This window comes from Siphateles boraxobius, unplaced genomic scaffold, assembly GCF_051911475.1.
Source record: "Siphateles boraxobius isolate OS27281-9 unplaced genomic scaffold, OSU_SipBor_1 97, whole genome shotgun sequence".
Lineage (NCBI taxonomy): Eukaryota > Metazoa > Chordata > Actinopteri > Cypriniformes > Leuciscidae > Siphateles > Siphateles boraxobius.
The window spans coordinates 2,305,001-2,318,667 of record NW_027509227.1 but is presented as its reverse complement, the minus strand read 5'-3'; the positions used below and the strand labels follow the sequence as shown (position 1 = coordinate 2,318,667).

General features: G+C 47.9%; 1 protein-coding gene across 4 annotated transcripts in view; it reads left to right on the top strand.

Moving 5' to 3' along the window:
* Positions 1 to 13,667, top strand: part of dnajc13 (DnaJ heat shock protein family (Hsp40) member C13) — a 143,603-nt gene that overhangs the window by 59,753 nt on the left and 70,183 nt on the right. For 2 of the 4 annotated variants that reach the window (XM_077225017.1, XM_077225020.1), the window contains exons 13-24: positions 2,864 to 2,963; positions 3,037 to 3,144; positions 4,813 to 4,968; positions 5,459 to 5,515; positions 5,595 to 5,716; positions 7,147 to 7,222; positions 9,611 to 9,706; positions 9,781 to 9,921; positions 10,827 to 10,844; positions 11,174 to 11,256; positions 11,742 to 11,895; positions 11,972 to 12,075. In XM_077225017.1, coding sequence (XP_077081132.1) covers positions 2,864 to 2,963; positions 3,037 to 3,144; positions 4,813 to 4,968; positions 5,459 to 5,515; positions 5,595 to 5,716; positions 7,147 to 7,222; positions 9,611 to 9,706; positions 9,781 to 9,921; positions 10,827 to 10,844; positions 11,174 to 11,256; positions 11,742 to 11,895; positions 11,972 to 12,075 — 1,215 coding nt within the window. The remainder of the gene's footprint in view (positions 1 to 2,863; positions 2,964 to 3,036; positions 3,145 to 4,812; positions 4,969 to 5,458; positions 5,516 to 5,594; positions 5,717 to 7,146; positions 7,223 to 9,610; positions 9,707 to 9,780; positions 9,922 to 10,826; positions 10,845 to 11,173; positions 11,257 to 11,741; positions 11,896 to 11,971; positions 12,076 to 13,667) is intronic. The other 2 variants (XM_077225018.1, XM_077225019.1) reach the window with 2 other exon arrangements.

The following is a 13,667-nucleotide window of genomic DNA, read 5'->3' as shown; positions in this document are numbered from 1 at the left end:
GCGTGGGATGCAGTGGCGTAAAGCGTGGGATGCAGTGGCGTAAAGCGTGGGATGCAGTGGCGTAAAGCGTGGGAAGCAGTGGCGTGAAGCGTGGGGTGCAGTGGAGTAATGCGTGGGATGCAGTGGCGTGGAGCGTGGGATGCAGTGGCGTGAAGCGTGGGATGCAGTGGCGTGAAGCGTGGGATGCAGTGGTGTTAAAGCGTGTGGGATGCAGTGGCGTGAAGCGTGGGGTGCAGTGGAGTAAAGGGTGGGATGCATTGGTGTAAAGCGTGGGATGCATTGGTGTAAAGCGTGGGATGCAGTGGCGTAAAGCGTGGGATGCAGTGGCGTAAAGCGTGGGATGCAGTGGCGTAAAGCGTGGGATGCAGTGGCGTAAAGCTTGGGAGGCAGTGGCGTAAAGCGTGGGATGCAGTGACGTAAAGCGTGGGATGCAGTGACGTAAAGCGTGGGAGGCGGTGGCGTAAAGCGTGGGATGCAGTGGAGTAAAGCGTGGGATGCAGTGGCGTAAAGCGTGGGATGCAGTGGCGTAAATGCAGTGGAGCGTGGGATGCAGTGGCGGATGCAGTGGAGTAAAGCGTGGGGTGCAGTGGAGTAAAGCGTGGGGTGCAGTGGCATAAAGCGTGGGATGCAGTGGCGTAAAGCGTGGGATGCAGTGGCGTAAAGCGTGGGGTGCAGTGGAGTAAAGCGTGGGGTGCAGTGGAGTAAAGCGTGGGGTGCAGTGGAGTAAAGCGTGGGGTGCAGTGGAGTAAAGCGTGGGGTGCAGTGGAGTAAAGCGTGGGGTGCAGTGGAGTAAAGCGTGGGGTGCAGTGGAGTAAAGCGTGGGGTGCAGTGGAGTAAAGCGTGGGGTGCAGTGGAGTAAAGCGTGGGGTGCAGTGGAGTAAAGCGTGGGATGCAGTGGAGTAAAGCGTGGGGTGCAGTGGAGTAAAGCCAGGGATGCAGCGGCGTAAAGCGTGGGATGCAGCGGCGTAAAGCGGGGGATGCAGTGGCGTAAAACGTGGGATGCAGTGGAGTAAAGCGTGGGAGGCAGTGGCGTAAAGCGTGGGAGGCAGTGGCGTAAAGCGTGGGATGCAGTGGCGTAAAGCGTGGGATGCAGTGGCGTAAAGCGTGGGATGCAGTGGCGTAAAGCGTGGGATGCAGTGGAGTAAAGCGTGGGATGCAGTGGAGTAAAGCGTGGGATGCAGGGGCGTAAAGCGTGGGAGGCAGGGGCGTAAAGCGATGGGATGCAGTGGCGTAAAGCGTGGGATGCAGTGGCGTAAAGCGTGGGATGCAGTGGCGTAAAGCGTGGGAGGCAGCGGGGTAAAGCGTGGGATGCAGTTGCGTAAAGCGTGGGAGGCAGTGGCGTAAAGCGTGGGAGGCAGTGGCGTAAAGCGTGGGATGCAGTTGCGTAAAGCGTGGGATGCAGTTGCGTAAAGCGTGGGATGCAGTGGCGTAAAGCGTGGGATGCAGTGGCGTAAAGCGTATAATGCAGTGGAGTAAAGCATGGGGTGCTGTGGAGTAAAGCGTGGGGTGCTGTGGAGTAAAGCGTGGGATGCAGTGGCGTAAAGCGTGGGAGGCAGTGGCGTAAAGCGTGGGATGCAGTGGCGTAAAGCGTGGGATGCAGTGGCGTAAAGCGTGGGGTGCTGTGGAGTAAAGCGTGGGATGCAGTGGTGTAAAGCGTAGGATGCAGTGGTGTAAAGCGTGGGATGCAGTGGAGTAAAGCGTGGGATGCAGTGGCGTAAAGCGTGGGATGCAGTGGCGTAAAGCGTGGGAGGCAGTGGCGTAAAGCGTGGGAGGCAGTGGCGTAAAGCGTGGGAGGCAGTGGCGTAAAGCGTGGGAGGCAGTGGCGTAAAGCGTGGGATGCAGTGGCGTAAAGCGTGGGAGGCAGTGGCGTAAAGCGTGGGAGGCAGTGGCGTAAAGCGTGGGATGCAGTGGCGTAAAGCGTGGGATGCAGCGGTGTAAAGCGTGGGATGCAGCGGTGTAAAGCGTTGGATGCAGCGGTGTAAAGCGTTGGATGCAGCGGTGTAAAGCGTGGGGTGCAGTGGAGTAAAGGGTGGGGTGCAGTGGTGTAAAGCGTGGGATGCAGTGGTGTAAAGCGTGGGATTCAGTGGTGTAAAGCGTGGGATTCAGTGGTGTAAAGCGTGGGATGCAGTGGTCTAAAGCGTGGGATTCATTGGTGTAAAGCGTGGGGGATGCAGTGGTGTAAAGCGTGGGATTCAGTGGTGTAAAGCGTGGGGGATGCAGTGGCGCAAAGCGTGGGATTCAGTGGTGTAAAGCGTGGGGGATGCAGTGGTGTAAAGCGTGGGATTCAGTGGTGTAAAGCGTGGGGGATGCAGTGGTGTAAAGCGTGGGATTCAGTGGTGTAAAGCGTGGGATTCAGTGGTGTAAAGCGTGGGGGATGCAGTGGTGCAAAGCTGGATGGGGGTTAGGGTTAGGGTGGCGTACTGGACTGGCCTGGACAGAGTCCTGACCTCAACCCGATAGAACAGCTTTGGGATGAAGTAAAGCCGAGACTGAAAGCCAGACCCTCTCGTCCAACATCAATGCCTGACCTCACTAATGCACTTCTAGAAGAATGGTCAAAATTCTCATAAACACAGTTGGGAACTTTGTGGAAAGCCTTCCCAGAAGAGTTGAAGCTGTTATTGCTGCAAAGGGAGAGCAACTCATCAAACCCTACAGATCAGGAATGGGATGTCATTAAAGTTCATGTGCATGTAAAGGCAGACGTCCCAAAACTTTTGGCAATATAGTGTTTCTATCTTTCCACCTAATTATCTTCATTTATTTATTTTTCTGGGCCATATATAATCGTATAAATATATTATAAAAATGCGAGTAACTATTTTATTTTATTTTTTTCAATTGCTTGATGTTTGTGTTGCAGGTTTAGAGAGAAATTGGGAGTAAAAACCGTAAAAGCGCTGAAGAGGAACAACAACGGTGTGACGCACGCAGCCATAGACATGCTGTGTGCTCTGATGTGTGTAAGTATGATGATGAAAGCATGAAAGATAGATCAGATGTGAACAGATCCTGACGTGACGTGTGTTTCTGCAGCCGATGCATGATGATTACGACCTGCGGCAGGAGCAGCTGAATAAAGCCTCTCTGCTCTCCTCAAAGAAGTTCCTGGAGAACCTGCTGGAGAAGTTCATCAGCAATGTGGTGAGAGAGTGTGGGAGTGAGTGAGTGTGAGTGAGAGTGAGTGTGAGCGTGTGAGCGTGTGAGTGTGTGAGTGTGTAAGAGTGTGTGTGAGTGAGAGTGAGAGTGTGAGAGTGTAAGAGTGTGTGTGAGAGTGTGTGAGAGTGTAAGAGTGTGTGAGAGTGAGAGTGTGTGAGTGTGTCAGAGTGTCAGAGTGTAAGAGTGTGAGTGAGTGAGTGAGTGAGAGAGAGTGAGTGTGTATGAGTGTGTGAGTGTGTATGAGTGTGTGTGAGTGTGAGTGAGTGTGAGTGAGTGTGAGTGTGAGTGAGTGTGAGTGAGTGTGAGTGAGTGTGAGTGAGAGTGTGTGAGTGTGTCAGAGTGTAAGAGTGTGAGTGAGTGAGAGAGAGTGAGAGTGTGTGAGTGTGTATGAGTGCGTGAGAGTGTGAGAGTGTGAGTGAGAGGGTGTGAGAGTGTAAGAGTGTGAGTGAGAGAGAGAGAGTGAGAGTGAGAGGGTGTGAGAGTAAGAGTGTGAGAGAGAGTGAGAGTGAGAGGGTATGAGAGTGTAAGAGTGTGAGTGAGAGAGAGAGAGTGAGAGTGAGAGGGTGTGAGAGTGTAAGATTGTGTGTGAGTGAGAGTGTGTGAGTGAGACTGAGTGTGAGTGAGAGTATGTGAGTGTGTCAGAGTGTAAGAGTGTGAGTGTGAGTGAGAGAGAGTGAGAGTGAGTGAGTGAGTGTGTGAGTGTGTGTGAGAGTGTGAGAGTGTGAGAGTGTGTGAGTGTGTGAGTGTGTCAGAGTGTAAGAGTGTAAGAGTGTGAGTGAGAGAGAGTGAGAGTGTGTGAGTGTGTATGAGTGCGTGAGAGTGTGAGAGTGTGAGTGAGAGTGAGAGGGTGTGAGAGTGTAAGAGTGTGAGTGAGAGAGAGAGAGTGAGATTGAGAGGGTGTGAGAGTGTAAGAGTGTGAGAGAGAGAGAGTGAGAGTGAGAGGGTGTGAGAGTGTAAGAGTGTGAGAGAGAGAGAGAGAGTGAGAGTGAGAGGGTGTGAGAGTGTAAGAGTGTGAGTGAGAGTTAGAGGGTGTGAGAGTGTAAGAGTGTGAGTGAGAGAGAGAGAGTGAGAGGGTGTAAGAGTGTGAGTGAGAGAGAGAGAGTGAGAGTGAGAGGGTGTGAGAGTGTAAGAGTGTGAGTGAGAGAGAGAGAGTGGGTGTGAGAGTGTAAGAGTGAGAGAGAGAGAGAGAGAGAGAGAGAGAGAGAGAGTGAGAGTGTGAGAGTGTGAGAGTGTATGAGTGTGTATGAGTGTGTATGAGTGTGTATGAGTGTGTATGAGTGTGTATGAGTGTGTATGAGTGTGTGAGAGAGTGTGAGAGAGTGTGAGAGAGTGTGAGAGAGTGTGAGTGAGTTTGAGTGAGTGAGTGTGAGTGAGTGAGAGTGTGTGAGAGTGTGTGAGACTGGGAGTGAGTGTGAGAGTGAGAGAATGTGTGAGAGTGTGTTTGTATATGAATGAGTGACCGCTTGACTCAGTGTGTTTGTGTGTGTCAGCGAGCGCTTGACTCAGTGTGTGTGTGTGTGTGTATGTGTGTGTGTCAGCGAGCGCTTGACTCAGTGTGTGTGTGTGTGTGTGTGTATGTGTGTGTGTCAGCGAGCGCTTTACTCAGTGTGTGTGTAAGCGAGCGCTTGACTTAGTGTGTGTGTGTCTCCTCAGGATCAGGGCACCGGGGCGTTAGTGATCAGTTCTCTGCTGGACTTCCTGACCTTTGCCCTCTGCGCGCCGTACAGCGAGACCACGGAGGGCCAGCAGTTCGACATGTTGCTGGAGATGGCGGCGTCACACGGGCGCACGCTCTTCAAGCTCTTCCAGGTCTGGAGCTGCAGCTTTCATACACACTAATGTCTCTATGGCTCAGGGTTCAGAAGATGTGTTCATGTGTCTGAAAGAGTCTCTTCTGCTCAAAGCTGCATTTATTTGATCAGAAATACATTAAAATCTGTGAAATATTATTATAATGTAAATCAGTTGTTTAATATGTGAATATATAGTAAAGTGTAATTTATTCCTGTGATCAAAGCTAAATTTTCAGCATCATGACTCCAGTCTTCAGTGTCACATGATCCTTCAGAAATCAGCATAAAATGATGATTTGATGCTCAAGAAACATTTATGATTATTATCAATGTTTAAAAGAGTTGTGCTGCTATATATTTTTGTGGAAACTGATACATTTTAATCTTCAGGATTCTTTGATGAATAGAAAGTTCAAAAGAACTTTTTGTAATATTATTTATGTCTTTATTGTCACTTTTGGTCTATTTAATGCATCCTTGATGTGTATATTTGTGTTTCTCCACAGCATCCCTCCATGGCCATCGTGAAAGGAGCCGGTCTGATCATGAAGGCCATCATTGAGGTGAGACCTGCTGTTCCTGCTGTGTGTTTGTTTGTGTTCCCTATAAGTTTATTAAACTGTGTGTGTGTCTGTGTGTCAGGAAGGAGATAAGGAGATCGCCACTAAGATGCAGGATCTGGCCCTGAGTGAAGGAGCTTTACCTAGACACCTCCACACCTCCATGTTCACCGTCAGCGCTGACCAGCGGATGCTCACCAACAGGTCAGGCTCATCACAATTACACTGCAGGACATCAAAGTTACACTGCAGGACATCACAGTTACACTGCAGGACATCACAGCAGAACATCACAGTTACACTGCAGGACATAACAGCAGAATATCACAGTTACACTGCAGGACATCACAGTTACACTGCAGGACATCACAGTTACACTGCAGGACATCACAGTTACACTGCAGGACATCACAGTTACACTGCAGGACATCACAGTTACACTGCAGGACATTACAGTTACACTGCAGGACATCAAAGTTACACTGCAGGACATCAAAGTTACACTGCAGGACATCACAGTTACACTGCAGGACATCACAGTTACACTGCAGGACATCACAGTTACACTGCAGGACATCACAGTTACACTGCAGGACATCACAGTTACACTGCAGGACATCAAAGTTACACTGCAGTACATCACAGTTACACTGCAGGACAGCAAAGTTACAATGCAGGACATCACAGCAGAACATCACAGTTACACTGCAGGACATCACAGTTACACTGCAGGACATCACAGTTACACAGCAGAACATCACAGTTACACTGCAGTACATCACAGTTACACTGCAGTACATCACAGTTTCACTGCAGGACATCACAGTTTCACTGCAGGACATCACAGTTACACTGCAGGACATCACAGTTACACTGCAGGACATCACAGTTACACTGCAGTACATCACAGTTTCAGTGCAGGACATCACAGTTACACTGCAGGACATCACAGCAGAACATCACAGTTACACTGCAGGACATCACAGTTACACTGCAGGACATCACAGTTACACTGCAGGACATCACAGTTACACTGCAGGACATCAGAGTTACACTGCAGGACATCAGAGTTACACTGCAGGACATCACAGTTACACTGCAGGACGTCACAGTTACACTGCAGGACGTCACAGTTACACTGCAGGACATCACAGTTACACTGCAGGACATAACAGTTACACTGCAGGACGTCACAGTTACACTGCAGGACATCAAAGTTACACTGCAGGACATTACAGTTACACTGCAGGACATCACAGTTACACTGCAGGACATCACAGCAGAACATCACAGTTACACTGCAGGACATCACAATTACACTGCAGGACATCAAAGTTACACTGCAGGACATCACAGTTACACTGCAGGACATCACAGTTACACTGCAGGACATTACAGTTACACTGCAGGACATCACAGTTACACTGCAGTACATCACAGTTTCACTGCAGGACATCACAGTTACACTGCAGGACATCACAGTTACACTGCAGGACATCACAGTTTCAGTGCAGGACATCACAGTTACACTGCAGGACATCACAGCAGAACATCACAGTTACACTGCAGGACATCACAGTTACACTGCAGGACATCACTGACCTATTACACTGATAATGCTCTTTCTCTCACAGACAGCTGAGTCGACATCTGGTGGGCTTGTGGACAGCAGAAAACCCCATTGCCTTGAACCTCCTGAAGAGGATTCTGGTGAGCCGGACTAGTGGTCTACTAGGGCTGTCAAATAACAATTTGAAATTCGAATATTTGTCGAATAAAAAAACCCCTGCACATTCGAATGCTAAAATCGTGTATTCAAATTTTTGGTGTCGAGAGATGCGCGAGACATGATGATGACGTCACTGACGCGGGGTGTTTGTGTTAGCTTATCCAGTACAGCGCAGTTGCTTGATTTGTTTTATATTTGCTTATTGCGCTCGCTTGCACCCTCTTGTGGACATATGAGACAATACAGTACTCTTATCCTCTAACATTAAAGGGGATATATCATGGAAATCTGATTTATTCTGTGTATAAATGCTATAATCGGCCGCTTCTACCAACACAGAAAACTTGTAAAGTGAAACCCAGTAATTTTATGGTAAGTCTTTCTCTGCAAGCATGTCAAAAAGTAAGCCGAATCAGATTTCGTTCCCCGTCTAACGTATGAAGAGGATAATTTTATAATATTACCGGCCCTTAATCTGCACGTTTATAATATTACCGACCCTTAATCTGCACGTTTATAATATTACCGACCCTTAATCTGCACGTTTATAATATTACCGGCTCTTAATCTGCACGTTTATAATATTACCGGCTCTTAATCTGCACGTTTATAATATTACCGACCCTTAATCTGCACGTTTATAATATTACCGGCCCTTAATCTGCACGTTTATAATATTACCGGCTCTTAATCTGCACGTTTATAATATTACCGACCCTTAATCTGCACGTTTATAATATTACCGACCCTTAATCTGCACGTTTATAATATTACCGGCTCTTAATCTGCACGTTTATAATATTACCGACCCTTAATCTGCACGTTTATAATATTACCGACCCTTAATCTGCACGTTTATAATATTACCGACCCTTAATCTGCACGTTTATAATATTACCGACCCTTAATCTGCACGTTTATAATATTACCGGCCCTTAATCTGCACGTTTATAATATTACCGACCCTTAATCTGCACGTTTATAATATTACCGACCCTTAATCTGCACGTTTATAATATTACCGACCCTTAATCTGCACGTTTATAATATTACCGACCCTTAATCTGCACGTTTATAATATTACCGGCCCTTAATCTGCACATTTATAATATTACCGGCCCTTAATCTGCACGTTTATAATATTACCGACCCTTAATCTGCACGTTTATAATATTACCGACCCTTAATCTGCACGTTTATAATATTACTGACCCTTAATCTGCACGTTTATAATATTACCGGCCCTTAATCTCCACGTTTATAATATTACCGACCCTTAATCTGCACGTTTATAATATTACCGGCCCTTAATCTGCACGTTTATAATATTACCGGCCCTTAATCTGCACGTTTATAATATTACCGACCCTTAATCTGCACGTTTATAATATTACCGGCCCTTAATCTGCACGTTTATAATATTACCGACCCTTAATCTGCACGTTTATAATATTACCGGCTCTTAATCTGCACGTTTATAATATTACCGACCCTTAATCTGCACGTTTATAATATTACCGGCCCTTAATCTGCACGTTTATAATATTTTAATCTGCACGTTTATAATATTACCGGCTCTTAATCTGCACGTTTATAATATCACCAGCTCTTAATCTGAACGTTTACACACACCAGCCGACCCTAACCCAACAGAGACCAGTTCTAACGCACCGGCAGAAGATCCAGCAAAGCCTGAAAGTGTTCTGTCGTTGAGCACAGACGAGCACTGAACACTATTGACCAGAACATGTCACCGCTGTCTTATAAACACCTCAGGAACTGTGGGCACTTGTGTAGAAGTTCAACATGATGATGAGATGATCAATGTAACTCCACAACAACTACATAAATGTCTCCACTAACATTCAGAAACTCTTCCTGAGTCTCTCCGTAAGGCTGCACTCGCTACTGGTTATTCTGGGATTCTGGATGAGTGAGATTGGCCTGTTTTGTTATTGCTGGAGTTTCTGAAGCTCGTGTAAAGACTCCGCCCTCTTTTGAATGGAGGCGGAGCTGCTGCTCATTTGCATTTAAAGGGACACACACAAAAACAAAACGTTTTGCTCACACCCAAAAAGGGGCAAATTTGACAAGCAATAATAAATGATCTGGCGGTATTTTGAGCTGATATTTCACAGACACATTCTGGGGACACCATAGATTTATATTACATCTTGTGAAAAGGGGCATAATGTGTCATATTTAAGTATTGCCTTTAGAATTCGAATATAATTTGAATTTTGCTGATATTTAAAATTTATTAAAATTTATTAAAATTGAGCTTTTCAGCTATTTTGACAGCCCTAGTGTGTACAGTTATTAATTGTTTGTATTGAGTGTCACAGAAAGCTTTCCCTCTGCCTGCTCAGCCCACGGGTCTGCTGGCGTATCTGGACAGCCCGGACCCTGTGCCGGAGAAGGACGTCGATAGGATGCACATACGGGACAATGTCAAGATTGCCACGGTATAATGATGAACAGCTGTTATTCTCAAATATACTCTTTTGTGCTATAAATGCATGAATGGCTGTTTGTGCAGGACCAGTTCGGGAGGAATAAAGTGCCCGAGTGGCAGCGGCTGGCAGGTAAGGCTGCGAAAGAGGTGGAGAAGTTCGCCAAGGAGAAGGCCGACCTCGTGCTGGTGCACTGGAGAGACAAGATGGGCATCGCTCAGAAGGAGGTGCGTGACCTCTGACCTCTGACCTGTGCTGTTGCACTGTTGTAAATGCTAGGCATGTTCACTGCACAAGGCTGGGCTTTTTCCATCTTTGATTCGCTGGTTTTTCATTTTTCTGAAATGTTGTGAAAGCATGTTGTGCATTTGAGTACATACTCTGTTGGGTTTTCTCTCTGTAATCTTCTGGCTCTGCAATGGTTTATATGGTTTATTGCTCGCGTTCTGATTGGCCGACTAAACATCTGTCATCTGTGCCTTTCTGTATATGATTCATCTTCAGAATTTCAGGGAAAAAACAGTTCAATAAATTACAGATGCACTGATCTAAGAATCTGATTAAATTCTAGCTAATATCAAGAAAGTAAAATCAATATATAAAAAAAAAATAATTAACATTATAAGTGTTTATAAAAATTAAGTTAGACGACGTCAGATGTAATCTGGGTAAATGTGCATTAACCGATGCTGATAGATTAATAATTCTGTTATTTAACAATAACCCGTATGATAACAATATACTGTACATCCTGTAAATAAACTACACCAAAACAACACCACCTACATTAGGTCTGAGTGTCACCATCTTGCATTTAATGATGTCATCTAATCTTCCTGTTATTCCCGAGAATAATAATTCTGCGCAGTGATGTTTGTTTAGCTGATATGAAGCATGTTCTGCAGCTTTGGGATCATGAGCACGAGTTACACACTGATCCTCCTCATGATTTATCCGCTCTTGAGCCTCCAATCACACAATTTCCTGCATTTGCCTTGTTGAAATTGATACCATGTTCGTTATGAACATCTAGTATTCAGCAGTGTGATTGGTTGACCTCAGGACCAATAACCTCTCTTATCTCTGCCCCCCCACCGGCTCTTATTGTGGTTTCTGCTGTCAATCAATGCAGCAGGACAGGAATAACCTGGTGAGTAGCATTATCCAATCAGAGACCTCCACCTCTGCTAGACCCTCCCCTTCTCATGTCACTCACTTTATCATGTCCATGGGTTTATTCTGCTGTTACACGTGCGCTGTATTAGATCAGTGTTGACATCAGTGTCTCTTAAGGCGCATCTTTATGTGTGTTTATAGCAGGATCATCATTTCATATCATATGTGCTTAATTTCCCCGCTCTAGTGTCATCTGCATTATCCTTACATGTGCATTATTTACATGTAGTCGTTGTCTTTGATACGAGTCGTTGTAGTGACCAACATTGCGCCACTGCATTAATTCTGTCGCACTGATTGCAGAACGCGAACCAGAAGCCGGTCATCCTGAGGAAGAGACGACAGCGGATCAAGATTGAGTCTAACTGGGAGCTGTTTTACTACAGGTACATCAGTTTACTGAAACTAGAAGCCCTGGTATTCTCACAGCAAAGTTCTGAACCGTTCTTCACTCAGAGGTAAAAGACGCTTGAAACCCCTTTCAGGGATGCCCATTTAAAATGTCCCGTACGAATCAACTGTGATCCTGATGTAAAGGCGTCTCACCCCAAAGTACATTAATCTGACCCTGGCAAACAGACACAGCAGTTTCTGCAATTGGGTCGGGTCATGTTCACACCTGAACGCACCATGTGTGTGTGTGCATGTTCCAGTGTGTTTCCCTTTGTGTGTTTGCAGGTTTCAGTGTGTTTCCCTGTGTGTGTGTGTGTTTATGTAGGTTTCAGATTGTTTCCCTGTGTGTGTGTGCAGGTTTCAGTGTGTTTCCCTGTGTGTGTGTGTGCGTGCAGGTTTCAGTGTGTGTGCGTGTAGGTTTCAGTGTGTATCCCTGTGTGTTTGCAGGTTTCAGTGTGTTCCTTTTGTGTGTGTGCAGGTTTCAGCAGGATCACGCGCGCTCGAACCTCATCTGGAACCTGAAGACGCGCGAGGAGCTGCGTGACGCGCTGGAGGGAGAGATGCGCTGCTTCAGCGTGGACCGCGAGCTGGGCAGCGCCAGCATCATCGCCTGGAACCACCAGGAGTTCGAGGTCTGACCCATCGAGTCACACACTCTCCAGTCTCGCGTCACTGGAGACTAATGTTACCCTGTGGGACTGTGTGCAGGTGAAGTACGAGTGCCTCTCTGATGAGATCCGGATCGGGGATTATTACCTGCGTCTGCTGCTGGAGGAGGACGAGAGCGACGAGTCCGGGGCCATCAAGAGATCGTACGTGTCTGAGCTCCCTTTCGAGCTGCTTCATCTGAGCTCCCTCTCGAGCTGCTTCATCTGAGCTCCCTCTCGAGCTGCTTCATCTGGGCTCTCTCTCGAGCTGCTTCATCTGAGCTCTCTCTCGAGCTGCTTCATCTGGGCTCCCTCTCGAGCTGCTTCATCTGGGCTCCCTCTCGAGCTGCTTCATCTGAGCTCCCTCTCGAGCTGCTTCATCTGAGCTCCCTCTCGAGCTGCTTCATCTGGGCTCCCTCTCGAGCTGCTTCATCTGAGCTCCCTCTCGAGCTGCTTCATCTGGGCTCCCTCTCGAGCTGCTTCATCTGAGCTCTCTCTCGAGCTGCTTCATCTGAGCTCTCTCTCGAGCTGCTTCATCTGAGCTCTCTCTCGAGCTTCTTCATCTGAGCTCCCTCTCGAGCTGCTTCATCTGAGCTCCCTCTCGAGCTTCTTCATCTGAGGTCCCTCTCGAGCTGCTTCATCTGAGCTCTCTCTCGAGCTTCTTCATCTGAGCTCCCTCTCGAGCTGCTTCATCTGAGCTCCCTCTCGAGCTGCTTCATCTGAGCTCTCTCTCGAGCTTCTTCATCTGAGCTCCCTCTCGAGCTGCTTCATCTGAGCTCCCTCTCGAGCTGCTTCATCTGAGCTCCCTCTCGAGCTGCTTCATCTGGGCTCCCTCTCGAGCTGCTTCATCTGGGCTCCCTCTCGAGCTGCTTCATCTGAGCTCCCTCTCGAGCTGCTTCATCTGAGCTCCTTCTCGAGCTGCTTCATCTGAGCTCTCTCTCGAGCTGCTTCATCTGAGCTCTCTCTCGAGCTGCTTCATCTGAGCTCTCTCTCGAGCTGCTTTATCTGAGCTCCCTCTCGAGCTGCTTCATCTGAGCTCTCTCTCGAGCTGCTTCATCTGAGCTCCCTCTCGAGCTGCTTCATCTGAGCTCTCTCTCGAGCTGCTTCATCTGAGCTCTCTCTCGAGCTGCTTCATCTGAGCTCCCTCTCGAGCTGCTTCATCTGAGCTCCCTCTCGAGCTGCTTCATCTGAGCTCCCTCTCGAGCTGCTTCATCTGGGCTCCCTCTCGAGCTGCTTCATCTGAGCTCTCTCTCGAGCTGCTTCATCTGAGCTCCCTCTCGAGCTGCTTCATCTGAGCTCCCTCTCGAGCTGCTTCATCTGAGCTCTCTCTCGAGCTGCTTCATCTGAGCTCTCTCTCGAGCTTCTTCATCTGAGCTCCCTCTCGAGCTGCTTCATCTGAGCTCCCTCTCGAGCTTCTTCATCTGAGGTCCCTCTCGAGCTGCTTCATCTGAGCTCTCTCTCGAGCTTCTTCATCTGAGCTCCCTCTCGAGCTGCTTCATCTGAGCTCCCTCTCGAGCTGCTTCATCTGAGCTCTCTCTCGAGCTTCTTCATCTGAGCTCCCTCTCGAGCTGCTTCATCTGAGCTCCCTCTCGAGCTGCTTCATCTGAGCTCCCTCTCGAGCTGCTTCATCTGGGCTCCCTCTCGAGCTGCTTCATCTGAGCTCCCTCTCGAGCTGCTTCATCTGGGCTCCCTCTCGAGCTGCTTCATCTGGGCTCCCTCTCGAGCTGCTTCATCTGGGCTCCCTCTCGAGCTGCTTC